Raw genomic sequence first — 16908 nt, 5'->3', positions numbered from 1 at the left:
CAAAGCAGACCATCTCAAAATAGCCAGGTCACTTCATCTCCTCCTTTTATTCATTCCATCGCAGGTGATATTCCACTCTCTCATAGAACAAACGCTACTACCACAGCCCTCCGTGGGTGGGCAAACAGAACCCAGCCCATCTTGGAAGCAGATAGCCATCTGTCCACAACACTAAACATTAGAATTTGATATTAATGTATTGTTAGGGCAGTTTTTGCTATTGCTTTTCTGCAAGGTGTACTTATAACTAGTATAAGCTCAGGGCCAAGCTACTCACTGCTGTACCATAGGCTTTGGGAATCTTCCTAAGATTAGATCTACTGAGCAGTGAACTTTGCAATGAAAGGTGCACTTGTGTAGGAACTTACCATAACTGTAAGCTGTTTGAGTGTGTTCTATGTTGCACTAATATCTTCCACCTGGCACTGCTCTGTTTCCTACTTGTGATCACCATGGGATTGAGATGGGTACCCATTCCCCTATTCCTTTGCCTTCTCTCTTTTTGATACATGCAAGGCATCCTCCCCACATTGAGGTTTAATATTGGGGAGAAAGAGAATTAAAGGTCTTCTGGTTTGGCTGCTGTCCTTGAACCACCTGGGGTGCTAGTGCTTTGGCGTCATATATGACCCCTGCAATTGATGGACCAAGAAAGAATTGAGAGAGTGTGAGCTCCTATCCCCTTGTACCACAGGCATGCTGATGTCCAGGTGGGAGGCTAGCTCCCTTCCCCTGGCCAGGAGAGAAGAGAAAATGCTGAGAAAGTTAGGTCAGATAGCTTTAAGTCCCACGTTTTAGCAGTGCTGCACCACTGAGCATACTGAGTTATAGTAAGTGCTTACACTGCTGCACCACTGAGCATACTGAGTTATGGTAACTGATTACACTGCTGCACCACTGAGCATACTGAGTTATGGTAACTGATTACACTGCTGCACCACTGAGCATACTGAGTTATGGTAACTGATTACACTGCTGCACCACTGAGCATACTGAGTTATGGTAAGTGCTTACACTGCTGCACCACTGAGCATACTGAGTTATGGTAAGTGCTTACACTGCTGCACCACTGAGCATACTGAGTTATGGCAACTGATTACACTGCTGCACCACTGAGCATACTGAGTTATGGTAACTGATTACACTGCTGCACCACTGAGCATACGGAGAGTGTTGGTAAGTGCTCACACTGCTGCACCACTGAGCATACTGAGTTATGGTAAGTGCTTACACTGCTGTACTTTATGCATACTGAGTTATGGTAAGTGCTTACACTGCTGCACCACTGAGCATACTGAGTTATGGTAACTGATTACACTGCTGCACCACTGAGCATACTGAGTTATGGTAAGTGCTTACACTGCTGCACCACTGAGCATACTGAGTTATGGTAAGTGCTTACACTGCTGCACCACTGAGCATACTGAGTTATGGTAACTGATTACACTGCTGCACCACTGAGCATACTGAGTTATGGTAACTGATTACACTGCTGCACCACTGAGCATACTGAGTTATGGTAACTGATTACACTGCTGCACCACTGAGCATACTGAGTTATGGTAAGTGCTTACACTGCTGCACCACTGAGCATACTGAGTTATGGTAACTCATTACACTGCTGCACCACTGAGCATACTGAGTTATGGTAAGTGCTTACACTGCTGCACCACTGAGCATACGGAGAGTGTTGGTAAGTGCTCACACTGCTGCACCACTGAGCATACTGAGTTATGGTAAGTGCTTACACTGCTGCACCACTGAGCATACTGAGTTATGGTAAGTGCTTACACTGCTGCACCACTGAGCATACTGAGTTATGGTAAGTGCTTACACTGCTGCAACACTGAGCATACTGAGTTATGGTAAGTGATTACACTGCTGCACCACTGAGCATACTGAGTTATGGTAACTGATTACACTGCTGCACCACTGAGCATACTGAGTTATGGTAAGTGATTACACTGCTGCAACACTGAGCATACTGAGTTATGGTAAGTGATTACACTGCTGTACTTTATGCATACTGAGTTATGGTAAGTGCTTACACTGCTGCACCACTGAGCATACTGAGTTATGGTAAGTGCTTACACTGCTGTACTTTATGCATACTGAGTTATGGTAAGTGCTTACACTGCTGTACTTTATGCATACTGAGTTATGGTAAGTGCTTACACTGCTGTACTTTATGCATACTGAGTTATGGTAAGTGCTTACACTGCTGTACTTTATGCATACTGAGTTATGGTAACTGCTTACACTGCTGTACTTTATGCATACTGAGTTATGGTAACTGCTTACACTGCTGTACTTTATTCCTCCTCTGCTTGTACTGAAGGGGCTGTTTTTTTAGATTTTGTTTACTGTTTGTACCAGATGGAATTGCCTTTCCTTCCTTTGCATGTATTTACCCCTTTATTGATTAGCAACAACAGAGAGAGAAAACTAATCTCCAGGAAAGATGGTGTGTACATTTTCATAATAATTTTTGAAGTATGTCATTCACACAGCATATTAGGGTAGGATATTCTTTACTGAATTAAAAAAACAAACCAGTGAACTGATCCTAGCTCCTGTGTTTGTCCATATTGTGCAACCTGCTATCTGTGCATAAGTTTTGAAAGTAACTGCTGTGTTGAATTTCTCATGATTTACTTTTCTGTTGCAGGTCATCTTCTAAAACTTCTCCAGAAGAGATAAAGGAAGAAGAGCATACCACCAATGAAAAACGGATCAGCCCTGTGAAACAGCAAACCAAAGGTTGTAAAGGAGAAAAGCTGTCAAAGGAAAAGGTAACATTTGTGCAGTTGCCTGATAAAGTGGTTCATATACATATGTGTTGAAATGTTTATGTTCATCATATTGATCACTGCTGTAGTAGCCTTAGCTATATGAATTCTATCCTGCCAAGGCTGTAACAGCCGGACAGCTTCCAAAGCTTCAGGGTACTGTCCACATGCCCAGAATGTCAGTCAGCTCCAGCTGAGTAAAACACAATTTTGGGCACAAAGCCCTTCAGAACTTTATTCATGCTGAAGAGTGCACTCTGAGGCTTTCAAAGGATCCATGGTTGGCTTTTGCTTTGCTTTGAAGGGCAGATAAGTTCCCTTTGGGGGGAAAAGCTTCCATTTTGTTAATTTTGTTTTATTACTTTCCTCTTCAGGAAAGTTATTTAAAGCTGGGAGTGTGGTGTTTTTAATGGACTATCTCAAGACTGTAAAGTACTTTTGAACAGTGCACTCATTTTTTTCTGTCAGTTTAAAAGTAGGGTAAAGTACCTGCAAACATTTTTTTTTTGTGGAAAACTTGTGATCTGAAGTAGTTAACTTCATTTGATCCGCAACCTGTGGGTTTCGGATCTGACACGGATACGAGCTGGCAGCATACCAAGCAAAAGGATCTGTTCTCTAAGCTCCTCCCCCCTACCCATACTACACTGCAACCTCCTTCCAATCCTCAGATCTAGTTTGCCGCGGCTTTGCCAGCATGGGATTTTGAGCTCCAGGCAAGTTTGTCAGGGTTTTCGAAATGTATTGGTCTGTGTGCCCCTTTGATATATCTAAAGATAGCTATTAATCTCCCATTACGGGTTTCTTTCCTCGCTAGATATTTGCATTTTGCAAGTTAGAAAGTTGTTAACTTTCTGTCAGTGTAGGCCCCCTTTCCCGCCCGTAGTGTGTGTCTACCATGTCGGAAAATCAGAAAGTGATTTTCTCTAAGTGCACAGTGTGTGGCCACAAGCTGCCGCCAGCCGACGGTCACACTCTGTGTAGTTTGCTTGGGGGTGCCTCATTTGTCAAAAGGCTGCAAAATCTGTGCAGCCTTCAACCCCCGAGCCCTGTGGGATCGCAGGAACAAGTTGATTTTGGCGGGTCTTCTACCCGCGGAATCAACTTCTGCTTCCACTTCTTCGCCAGCCATGGCTGTGGCTGTCCAGCCTTCCGGCCATCCTCCCCTGTCTGAGACTCATCCTCCCACCTTGCCACAGGGAGAGAGGGAGGCCAGGAAAGAGGGAATGAAAGAGAAACACAGGGAAGACATACAGAAAAGGAAAAAGATAAAGAGAAGGGCTGCAAGCGGCAGGCTGAGTTGGATCAAACGGCCTTTCCCACTAAGGTGATTTTGTCTCCTGTTAGTTACTAGGCCATCCTCTCCTCAGCTCCGTTCACCATGTTTTTCGCCGGAGCCAAAGGAGGAGGCTAGACCACCCTCGGTCGTCTTCGCGTTAGCCCTCCTTGCTGGCGTCAGTGGCATCCTCTAGATGACTCAGAGCATCTCTGAAGCAGACATGGATTGGATGATGTGAAGGTTTCTACAAACTCAACTGCAGATGGGAGTGTTGCTGTGCCCCCACCGGTGCAGGGAGTTTGGCTCTGTTTCGCCCCGATAGCGCCTTCTCTGATCCACCATCAGATTTCGGATTCTATGGATCCGAGGAGCCCCAGAGTCAGGGGGTCGGCGCCGATGGCACCTTCAGCCGCGATGCCGGCCATGCCTCGAGTCTGTTGGATCTGTTGGAGAGTTGGGCGTCAGATCCGAGGGGATGTGTCATCTGCTCCACTGTGGTCGGGGCATACCATCCCTTTGGGTCTGGCCATTCGAACTTCTGCTCCGATCCCTTCAGATCAGAGTGTCGAGGCTACCCTCACCACCAGTTTCAGGAAAGCCGGTTCTCCTTCGGTGTTTGTTGTGGAGAGGGTTCTCTCTGAAGGATCGAGACCCTTCACTTTCTTTGGGGTACATCCCTGTCCCCATGCAGTTGGGCTCATCTTCCGTCATCCAGCCCCCCAGGGACAGCCTGTGTCTATTGCGTCCCAGCCAGTTCCCCTGCAGGAACACAAAACCATTTGTGAGCCCCCCCCCCCCCCGAGTCCTTCATTGGGGATACTGACTTGGAGGAAGGGGAAGGTTCCCCCAAACCCCCCCCGAAGTCGTCTCCGGAGACATAATGGAAATCCTTTGTGGGGGGGGGGGTCCGCTCAAAAACCTTCCTCTGACAAGTCTGAATTCCTGGAAGCAGTCGACACAGGTCCATCTACCTCTTGGGTGTCCACCCCCCCCCCAGCCGACCCTCTGGTGGACCTTATCACCACCAGAGCATGGAAGGAGCCGGACACTGTAGAGCCAATACCCAAAAGGCCAAGCAAAATATTGAGCCCCCCCCCCCCTGGCAGACAAAGCTTCTTGGAGCAAAGGTTCCCTGGTTGATGCTGATGGACGCACCCTTTGACGGTTCAACATTGTTCGGGAAGACTGTCCACGATACGCTTGTCCAGAGTGAGAATGATGGGGAAAACAGTCAGCCGTCGGGATCAGCTTCTCTAACCCTCAAAGGTCCTTTTCCAGGAACCAGCGAGGGCAAAAGAAGCTGTGGTTCTGGAAATCGCAGCAGTCCCAGAACACTCAAGACTACTCCTCCCCCAGAGGCAGAGGGGAACAAAGTGGACTCCGGCCCAGAGGCAGAGGGGGGCCAAAGAACTTCGGGTCACGGGGAAACTTTTTCAGATCAACTCGCACAGCAACCCTGAAGGGTTGCCAGACTGCTCCTCTCTGGAGGCTGTCGGGGGGGCATTTTTCAATGCACCTAGCCCAATGGTAGTCCATCATGACAGATCGCAGAGTACTTCAAATAATATCCAGAGACTATTCTATTCCCTTCACAAACAAGACTGGTCCGGATCAGGTATCTATTCCAGGTTCTTTTTGGTGCCAAAAAAGACGGGACCTAAGGCCGATTCTCAACCTATCAACAATGAACCCGTTCATTGCCAAGGAAAAGTTCCGGATGGTCATGCTTCAATCCATTCTGCCCTTCTTGCAGGAGGAATACTGGTTGTGCTCGATGGACTTCAAGGATGCGTACTGCCATATCCTGATGGACAGGCAATCCAGGAGGTTCCTCCGCTTTCAGCTAGGGGCCAGTCATCAATTCAGGGTCCTACCCTTCAGTCTCACCACAGCCCCCAGGGTTCACCAAGGTCATGGCAATTGTAGCGGCCCACCTGAGACTTCAGAAATTCTCTCACGTGGTGGCTCCGATCCCAGGATTTGCAGGAGGGACGTCCCTTTGTTGTGCCCCAACCCCAAGCCACGGTACCACGGATGCCTCCCGCCTAGGGGAGGGGGCACTGTTTGGGCAGGACTGTTCAAGGCATGTGCACTCAGTGAGACCGTTCTTATAAATATTCTAGAGATGAGAGCGGTCCTTTTAGCGTTGCAGGCCCTTCATGCTTATCTTCCTTTGGGAGCTATTACAATCCAGTCGGACAAATATGTCAGTGGTCCCATATATCAACAAACAGGGGGGAACCACGTCTTATCCCCTTTGTCGAGAAGCCATGAGAGTTTGGAAATGGGTGATCTCCACCAACTGCTTTCTGATGGCAACACACATTCTGGGTCGGTCCAACATCTTGGCAGACAAATTGACCAGAACTATCCTTTCTCCCTACGAGTGGTCTCTGAACCCTTGTGTAGCGGAACAGATCTTCCTCAAGTGGGGGTCAGCCTTGCTGCGATCTCTTCGAGTCGCCATCTAACGTGAAGTGCATTGAGTTTTTCACTCTAATCCCCCTGACAGGGGAAGCCTCCCAGAGATACTCTTGTTCATGCTTGGCCACCCGGTCTTCTGTATGCATATCCCCTGCTCATGACAAAATTCTTGCAGAAAGCTAGTCTGTTAGGGAGCAGAATGATCCTCATAGCCCCATTCTGGCCTCGTCAAGTCTGATTTCCCTGCCTATGGTCTTATCTCATAGCTCCACCCTGGATCTTGAATCCCATTCCAGATCTGATTAATCATCCCTTGAGAATGCTTCCTCCAAATCTGGACAGCCTGAAACTCACAGCTTGGCTGCTCCGGTTCCACTAGCTGCTAGGACTCCTGGGAATCTCTTCCCCTGTTAAATCCATCTTGGTTGCGGCACATAAATCCTCTACCAGTAAAATTTACTATAGCAATTGGAGGTGTTTCTCCATTTGGGCTTCACAGAGAGATCTGGATCATTTTACCTCTCCGATCCCAGTGGTATTAGACTTTTTGTCTGGTATCTTCCAGCAAGGAGCCAGCTCTTCCACAGAGAGGGTCCAGCTGGCTGCTATTTCTCATTTCCATGTAGGGGACAATTTGGGCTCTCTCGCTGCTGCCAGAATTTGTAAGACCTTTTTGAAAGGCACTTTTCTTCTGAGACCTCCTCTTAAGAATCCGTCCCCACAGTGAGATCTGACTTCAGTTCTTCAGGCCTTAGTTGAGCCTCCTTTCGAGCCCTCGGCATCAGTTGATTTAAAATTCTTGTCATGGAAGACTGCTTTTCTGGTAGCTATCAACTCAGCCAGAAGAGTGTTACAGCTTCAGGCTCTTTGTTTGAAACCCCCATATGTAGTGTTTCATAAGGACAGGGTGTTTCTCAGGACTAATCAATCTTTTCTCACTAAAGTTGCTTCTGAGACGAACATTAATCAGTCTATAAAGTTGCTTCTGAGACGAACATTAATCAGTCTATTAATTTGTCTGTTTTTTTCCTGAATTTTCAAAACAAACGGGAATACAAGTTTCATTTGCTGGATGTTCACAGGCAGTTGCGTTTTTAATTGCACAGGACGGCGGTCTTTCGTAAATCTGATCAACTTTTCCTTTGCTAAGCCTTTTTTAGGGAAACAAGTTTCAAAGGTGACTCTCACTAGGTGGATTTCCCTTTGTATCCTACAAGCATATAGAGAGCTTGGTTTACCAGAACCAGTAGGAGTTCATTATCATTCTACGCGTTCTATGGCAATGTCTGCCGCATTCTGGTCTAGGGTTTCTCTGGACGATATTTGCTCAGCGGCTACATGGGTGTCCCCTCGCACCTTTATTACTCATTATAAACTGGATTTGGTGTCTAGAGGAAGGGCTTCCTTTGGCTCTGCAGTGCTCCGGAATATCCTTCCTTAAGGGCCTCCCAAGATTTCGGGTAGCTGGGGACTCTGTCCCACAGGTTGCTGATCAAATGAAGTTAACTACTTCAGATAAAGAAGTTATGTACTCACCATAACATTCCATCTGAGTAGGTAAACTTCATTTGTCAGCAACCGTCCCTCCCCTGGCGATTATTTCTGTTGAGCTCGCTGTTTGGAGTTCACAAGCTTGATGTTTGTCCTTGGTTCAGGAGTCTCGGGTTTTAGTTTGTTGGTGTCACATATGGAGTGCAAACTCTGGAGGTTGCAGTGTAGTATGGGTAGGGGGGAGGAGTTTGGAGCTCGGATCTTTTTGCTTGGTATGCTGCCGGCTCGGATCCGTGTCTGATCCGAAACCCACAGGTTGCTGACAAATGAAGCTTACCTACTCAGATGCAATGTTATGGTGAGTACATAACTTCTTTTTTTTCTATTTTTTGTGGCACTGGTATAGTGTTTTACTGGGGTTTTTTTCTGTGAAAAATAACTTTTGTGGACTGGTGGGTCTTTACTAGCAATTGCTGCTAGTCTTCCCAGTAAAGCAGCACCATTTTTTGCTTGACCATTGAACAGATTACTGGTCCCGTGGTCACATCCTTCCAGCCACAAAAAGAAAGTTAAGCAAATGACCTTAGCCATCATAGCTACAGAAGCGTGACTGTTGTGTCTAATTGCACCTCAGTCCACTCATCTTTCACCCCATATCCTTCTGGGGTAGCACCTGCAGCCACTATGGACCTGAGAGTTGGCCACATCCTGTGTGGTTGTTGGGGTCCTTGTCAGTGGGCAAGGGAGAGCCACTCTGTCCTGGTAGAGGGAACAGGGATGGTTTCCCTGTTTCAGAATGCTGTGCCCGTCCCTTGGGGAAGCAGCTGCTGGCATGAGTAATGCAGTTGGCCCCATTTTCCTGTCAGAAAGAGAAAGCTACGCTGTATCTACTTCTCTGAAGGAGGCGCACTAAACTACTACCACCCAAAGAATTTAGAGTTTAATCCATGTTATGAGTCCTTTTATAGGAATTTCTTCAAGAAAAGAGGAATTTCTCTCTCCTTTACCAGAAATTAGTTTCTCAATCTGAGTAGGAAGATGCCGGGACAGATGTGGAGTGTTTCCTCGGATATCGGATTCAAACTCAGAGGGGAGGTTATTGTCTGATTCCTCCCTGTTAGGTTCTGTTTTTCTGACACTGTTGCTAGAATGTGTCAGTGTTTTCAGTCCCTCAGAAAATACTATGAATTGTCTATGGGATTTTCCAGAACCCATACCCATTCCTCTTGTCCTGCCTGCTTTAGAGGATGTGTGCGTTACTGCCTGCATTTCTCCTGATGGCCAACTCCCCTAAAAAGGCAGACCAGATGTATAGTTTCCAAGTCTCAGATTTTTATACAGTATTCCCAAATCTGACCCATCAGCTATAGCCATAGTTGATCCCACTGCTACAAAGCATGTAGTTAGTTCCAGCCCTGCTGTTCTTGATGACAATGAAAATGTCAGATAGGTAAAGTGCCAGGCTTGTATGCTAGTTTATTATGACAAATTGTTATAGCATGAGAAATGTTTCATCTGCAGTTTCTTCTCATGAGGAAAAATCAGCTTTAAATAACTTTTCTTGTATTGTACAGGTCATTGTTTGTAATATTATTGTTTTGTCATTGTGAATGACTTCCAGGCCTTTCTGCACTGGCTGTTTTAAGGAGGTTTGCATGGTTGTATTCTCAGGACTTCCCAGATGATACAAATGAGATTTTAAATTCTCCCTTGGGTACACATTCTGTCCCCTCTGCTGCAGAGGTGATCAAAAAGTGTGAAAGGGGCAAGTTGATCCTGGGAGTCTAATATTTTTCAGTTCTCCTTTTCCAAATTGCCAAATGATTTTCTATCTCCTCGTGCAATTTTGGCAAAAACAGGACAAACGAGTCTTAACAAAATTCAGGTAAAATTGACATTTAAAAAGAAATGGCAAGGGGGTTCCCAAAAAGTCTCAAACCTTCCAAAACCAAGGACAGTCCAAGTCTATAATGAATATTCAAGAGACCTTGTGACCCCCTCTGATCCCGGACCTATTTTTCTTCCAGAAAGTGTAGATCTCCATTATTCTCTCTGAACAGATTATTTCAGACAAATGGATTCTGAAAATCGTTTATCAAGGTTACGGATGGCAGTGGGAGGAAATTACTCCTTTACAGGGCATCATTTCTCATCCTGCAGATCAGATTTTTGTTCCAGGGATTGATGGAACCAGTTTTTATTCAAGCAGGTTCCTCTTGCCAAACAAAAGAAAATGCTTGGAGACCAGATGTTCTTCGTGTTTCACTGTTGCAGTCATTACGTTTGGGTTATCTGCCTGTAGGTAGCCCTCAGCTGGCCTGAATACCAGAGTCTTGGATTCCTGCATCGGATGCTGTCTCCTTCCATGACGTCAGGTCGTCAGGGGTATAAAACATGCAGCCGATGCCATTACATCAGTCTTTCTTGCCGTGCGGTGCCTGAAGCAGAAGCAGTTCTTAAGCGCCAGTCCGACTCCTGAAATTTTCGTTTTGGAGTTTCAGAACTGAAGTCTTCAAAAAAGCTAAGTACCCCGTTGGGGATCCTTTTTCTTGCTCTTAACCGATGTCCGTAAAAGTTAACAATTGTCTTACCTGTAGAAAGCAATTGCCGCAAAGATTTTCATTCGTACTGCATTCCTTGCTTAGGCCCAGACCACAATGTCCCTTGCTGTTGGTTTTGTGCTTTATTCAACCCCCAAACTATTTGCCTTCTGTATTTTTGCAGCAAATTATTTTGGTACTCTGTATAACTATCCAGAAATGGGTTCGGTAAGCCATCCGACTACCGATATTGCGAAAACATGTAAGGGTAAAGACAGAGACCACATAGGTCCAAAACTGCTGACGACGCTTCCGTTAAGCTAGTCGCCAGTTCTCAGTGAGGCACTTGCAGCCCCTGATACCCGCTACTTCAGATTTGCAGGCCATTATTTAGACCCATTCGGAGTCCGGTATGCTGCGAGATGCTTCTTTGACTATGGAACCTGCGGATGTCTCTACCTTGGATGGGTCTGGAGCTGATGTGCAGGTACTGGCTTCTGAGGGTGTATTCAGGCCTACAGACTTGCATTTTAAACTGATGCAATCATCTTCATCCAGGTCTAAAACTCAACCCACGCCTAGAAAATCGATGTCTAAACCCACATGGTCAGGCCCATATGCATAAAAAACAAATGCTTAGAATGGCTGAAGACCCTATTAGTTTAATTAGGGGAAGCCAGCCTTCCCCCTCTGAGACATGGAACTAATTTTCCTTCTGATTCTTCTATTCAGGATTCTGATATTTCTGTTTCTTCGGATTACCAGGATTTGCCCTTGTTTACCTATGAGGATTCTGATGCAGAGGATTCCATTCCCTCTGCTTCCCCTCCAGAAGATTTTTCTTTTGGTGAAACCTTGCACACTCTTGGGGAGCATTTCTGCTGGGAAAGCCAGGATTACTCTCACTCTGAAAAGTGGCTTAGGGAATTCTTACTCCTTCCTCAACACAGGCCTTTAGCTATCCCTCCTGTTCTGGACATTGTAGATGATGCTTTCTTGGAATCGAGCTTGTCCCCAGACACCTCCAGCTCCCAGAAAACCTGATAGGTGTTGAGTACCTGACTCTCGCAAGTTCCTCTTCAAAAATCGTACTACGGATCCAGAGACCATTTCCCAAGGACCAAGGGGCATTAAGGCTACTGCTGCCAAAAATCCTACCCCTTCTGATGGCGATTCTAGAGCCTTGGACAGATGGGGTAAGAAGGTATACACTTCTGCTACTTTGACCATTAGGGCTTTAAATTGCCAGTTTCATATGTTAAAAGTGCCAGCAGCATATTATGGGACTACTAAAACAGAAAATGATGTTGATTCCTGACTGTGCTGAACACAAAGAATTACAGGATTTAATGCATTTTGCTGAACAAGTTGGTAAACATACTTAGCAATGTGGATGTTCATCGTGCATACAGCTGCAGTCATAACAGATGGGTTATCCTGCCATCAGGCGGGTCCTCGGTCGGCCGAATTCCAAAGTCTAGGTCCGGCGTCGGTTGTCGTCGCCTCCTCCCTGACGTCAGTGCGGTAGGGGTATAAAAGAACCAGCAGACGCCATTTTCTTCAGTCTTTCTTGCCGCGCGGTGCCCGAAGCAGAAGCAGTTCGCAAGTGCCGGTCGGCCAGCTCCTGAGATTACGAATATTTTTAACCGAAGTTGTCTTCAAAGCTAAGTACCCTGTTGGGGAAACTTTTCTTGCCTCAGACCGATTTCAGACAAAGTTAATTGCATTTCATGTGGGAAGCAAATACCGCATAAGGATTTCCATTCCTTCTGCATTCCTTGCTTAGGCCCAGACCACGATGTCTCGGCCTGTCGTTTTTGTGCTAGATTCAACAAACGCACTATTAAGCGTCGGGCGGAGTTCGCCCAACACTTTTTTGGAAGAAAATTTAATTACATTATGTCATCGGATACACCGACTCCAGTTTTGAGTAAAAGGCACAAAGATAAGGGCCGACATACGAGGTCCACGACCTCTACCGACACCAAGCTAAAGCCGGCTACAGGTGCTCCGGTTCTCAGCGAGGCGCCTACGCAGCCCCTGAGTACCGATGACACTTCTTTAGCAGTGTCTTCTGTGCCCGAGGTCGCAGGCTTCTCGGCCCCCACCCCGACTACAGATACAGACGCCACTCTTGGCGGGGAAACTCAGAGTTTAGACAGGCCTGCCACCTCTCAAGGTGTTTTCAGGCCGCCTTCTTTTTCCATTAAGGCTTTCACAAAATCTAAAACAGCCATGAAAACTAAAAAACAAGCTCCACGGAGCCCCTCTCAAGGCCCCATGCCTAAAAAACAGATGCTCAAAATGGCTGAGGATTTGATTACTCTTATCAGGGGTTCTCAACCCCCCTCGGACAAAAGGCTCCGATTGGAGGAAGACTACCCTTTCTCGGACTAGGCCTCCATTACCTCAGAACATTCTGAAAACCAGGAATATTCTTACTCCCCTTTTGAAGATTCTGATGCGGAGGAGTCCATTCCCTCTGTCTCCCCCCGAGGACTATTCTTTTGGGGAAACCTTGCATACCTTGAGGGAACACTTCCACTGGGAAGGCTAAGATTACTCAGACTCCAAGAAAAGGCTCAGGGATTTTCTCTTGCTCCTCAGCACAGGCCTCTGGCTAGCCCTCCTGTCTTAGACATACTAGATAATGTGTATTCAGAGGCCAGCCTTAACCCAGATTCTTTACCACCAGCTCCAGTTAAGCCTGACAGGTATTACCGGGTTCCTGATTTACACCAATTCCTTTACAAAAGCCATGCTGCTGACCCAGAAACTATTTCACAGGGTCCCAAGGGAATTAAGGCCTCTACTGCCAAAAATCCATTACCTTCAGAGAGGGACTCCAGAGCTTTAGAAAGGTGGGGGAAAAAGGTATACACCTCGGCCACTTTAACCATGAGGGCATTAAACTGTCAGTTCCATATGTTAAAGTATCAACAGTTTTTGTTATCTCAGTTGAAAAGCAAAATGTCACAACCTGAACAACCAGACTTGGAGTTGCAGGATTTGATGCATAGTGCAGAGCAAGTGGGTAAACATACCTTGCAATGTGGTTTTGATGCTTTAGAGGCCTCATGTAGAGCTGCTGTTACAGGGTCTGTCATGCGTAGACATGCTTGGCTCAAAGAGCAAACCTTACCAGATCATGTCAAAGCTAAATTACTAGATGCACCTCTTCAAAAAGATGTATTGTTTGGTGTTAAAGCTGAGGAAAAATGGAGGAAAAGGCAAGATCAATGCAAACAGTGAAAGATTTCCTACAGGTACAACCTCCACGTTTCAGTAGAAACTGGCCTTCAAAAAATTGGTCCTTTCCAGCCTTGGACAGACCTCAGAGGTAGACACAGGCGCCCGAGGGGTAGAGGGCAAGCTCAAGGATCATTTAGAGCCAGACAATGGCAAGCACCTACACCAAGAGGTGGAGAGGATAGATCACAGCCATTCAGAAAGCAGACACAATGACTTTCCCCTTTGCATGCCAAGCGAAGCTCTAATGGCAGCACCTTTAGGCGGAAAACTGGCATTATTTTCGAAAAATTGGCATATTGTCACAAAAGACAAATGGATCCTGGACATTATAGACAGAGGCTACAGATTTCACTTTCACACCCTTCCAAAAATGCGAGGCATGCCAAACCTGCCACAAAATCAAAGGGCAGAGGCACAAAAACAAATTTCAGCTCTCATGGACATGAAAGCTATTAAAGAGGTACCTGCACAAGAACAGCGTCAAGGTTTTTATTCCAGACTATTCCTGGTACCAAGGAAGGACAAAGATTGGAGACCTATTTTGGACCTATCCATCCTAAACGCATATTTACTCGTACCAAAATTCAAGATGCTCACATTACAGCAGCTTCTTCCCATGCTGAGCAAGGAGTCTTGGCTGGTAACATTGGACCTCAAGGAGGCATACCTGCATGTCCCTATCAGACAAGCTTGCAGAAGATACCTCAGATTTCTTGCAGGTTCAACCCATTATCAATTCTCTGCATTGCCCTTTGACTTATCTACTGCGCCCAGAGTGTTCACAAAATGCCTGGCATCAGTAATTGCCTTCTGCAGACTTCAAGGGATACGAATATACCCATATTTGGACGACTGCCGGATCCAAGCGGACAGCGAGCACATACTTCTGAAACACCTGGCATTTGTAATAAAGTTGTTGAACTTTCTGGGATACACAGTCAACAAAAAGAAATCAAAACTAATACCCTCGCAAGCAATAATTTTCCTGGGTGCCAGCTTGAATACAAACACCCAGATGGCCTACCTCACGCCAGAGAAACAAGGGCAACTATCTCAATACTTCAAAAAAATGGCAACCTTCACCAGGCTGACTGCAAGGAAAATCCTGCAGGCTCTGGGATTCATGGCATCTTGCATCCTGCTAATCCCATGTGCAAAGCTGCATATGAGGAAACTTCAATGGTACCTAAAAAACTTATGGTCTCAACACAGCCACAGTTTGGAAACAATTATACCACTCATTCCATGTCTCCAAAAGGAATTTCTGTGGTGGGCTCAAGCATGCCAAAGAAACATAGGTCTCCTATTCTGCATGCCTCAAGCAGATCAAATCATCACAACAGGACTACGCCTGGGGGGTGCACATGACAGATCAGTGCATTCAGGGCAAATGGTCCCAAAAAGAAAAACACCTACACATCAATCAAAAGGAAATATTAGCAGTAAAAAAAATGCTATTAAGGCCTTCAAAGACCTACTGCATCCAGGCCAGCTATTGATAAGAACAGACAACACCACAGTGATGTGGTACATAAACAAACAGGGAGGAACCCATTCATATCCCCTGTGCAGGCTAGCCATGTCTCTTTGGAACATGGCTCTGGAATTACGAATCCATCTTCAAGCACAATTCCTGCCAGGCAAGGAAAACACGCTGGCAGACAACCTAAGCAGAAATATGACAGATCCACACGAATGGAAGCTGCATCCTCAAGTTTTTGCAAAGATAAATTCAAGCATGGGGAAGGCCAGACATTGATCTCTTTGCTACCCACAGAAATTACCAGCTGAAAAAATTCTGCTCAAGGACCTATCATCCACAGGCCTGGAAAGTAGACGCACTGTCTTTCAGTTGGACAACATTGACAGTTTATGCCTTTACCTCTTCCTTTGCTGCCCAAAGTTCTATTAAAAGCCAGAGCAGACAGACCAAAGATGATTCTCATTGCTCCAGACTGGCCAAGACAACAATGGTACCTACTCCTGAGGAGTCCGACGCATTCCCCACCATGGATCCTGCCTCTAATGCCTCTTCTGTTGACCCAGCACAACTTCAAAACTCTTCACAGTCAGCTGAAAACACTCAATCTAGCCGCATGGAAGATTCCTTGATTTCCCAACAGACCCTCCTCTCCAAGGAGGTGCAGGATGTCATTTTGGAGGCCAGAAGGCCTTCTACTAGAAAAGCCTACTCCGCCAAATGGAAACTGTTTTGTGCCTGGAATCAGAAAAAGGGACAGAATCCTGGAATACTGAATTTACCTCAAATATTACAGTACCTAGCTGAGATGCTAAACAGTGGACATTCATTCTCCTCCATCAAAATCCATGCCTCAGCCATTTCTGCACAATACAACACTGATCCTCCTTTATTCTCTCATCCGCTTTTAAGACAGTTCCTCAGAGGGGTTAAGAATATAAAACCCCCAAGGAAGCAACCAGTACCTGCTTGGGACCTCAATTTCATTTTAGAAAAACTGACCCTGCCTCCATTTGAGCCAGCTGCTTCAACAGAACTGCAATGTTTGTCATGGAAAATGGCCTTCCTTCTGGCTATCACCTCAGCACGCAGGGTTTCGGAACTACAAGCCCTCATGGCTGTGCAACCTTTCATTTTCCATCAGGACAGAGTTTCCTTATGAACCCAACCCTTCCTTTATGCCAAAGGTGGTATCCAGTCTAGCCTTGAATCAGGCTATCCACTTAGCTACTTTTTATCCTAATCCACAAAACAAAGGGGAGAGACTACTACATTCCTTGGACATTCACAGACAGCTTCGTTATTATTTGGACAGGGCAAAGCCATTCAGAAAAATCGGAGCAACTGTGTCCTATGCTACAGGTGCTCAAGGAAAGGCTATTTCCAAACAGACAATCTCAAAATGGATAGCCCACTGTATACGCTTTTGTTGTTCATTTCATGGTAAGACTGTACCTACAAGCATCAGATCTCACTCCACAAGGGCCACAGCTACCTCTGCAGCTTTCCTCAGGGGGGTTCCTACCAAGGATATTTTGGAAGCAGCCACTTGGAGTTCTGTGCATACTTTGTGCATACTTTCTCCAAACACTATCACCTACCACTTTACTCTAAATCTAGAGCGGGCTTTGCCACAGCAGTCTTGCAGGGCAT

General features: G+C 46.0%; 1 protein-coding gene across 3 annotated transcripts in view; it reads left to right on the top strand.

The window, feature by feature from the left end:
* Positions 1-16908, top strand: part of CCNB3 (cyclin B3) — a 1510800-nt gene that overhangs the window by 575500 nt on the left and 918392 nt on the right. For all 3 annotated transcript variants that reach the window (XM_044057491.1, XM_044057492.1, XM_044057490.1), the window contains exon 5: positions 2669-2792. In XM_044057491.1, the coding sequence (XP_043913426.1) occupies positions 2669-2792 (124 nt within the window). The remainder of the gene's footprint in view (positions 1-2668; positions 2793-16908) is intronic.

Source organism: Protopterus annectens, chromosome 15.part0 (assembly GCF_019279795.1).
Source record: "Protopterus annectens isolate FY-2018-M chromosome 15.part0, PAN1.0, whole genome shotgun sequence".
NCBI lineage: Eukaryota > Metazoa > Chordata > Ceratodontiformes > Protopteridae > Protopterus > Protopterus annectens.
This window is presented reverse-complemented; position numbering and strand designations above follow the sequence as displayed.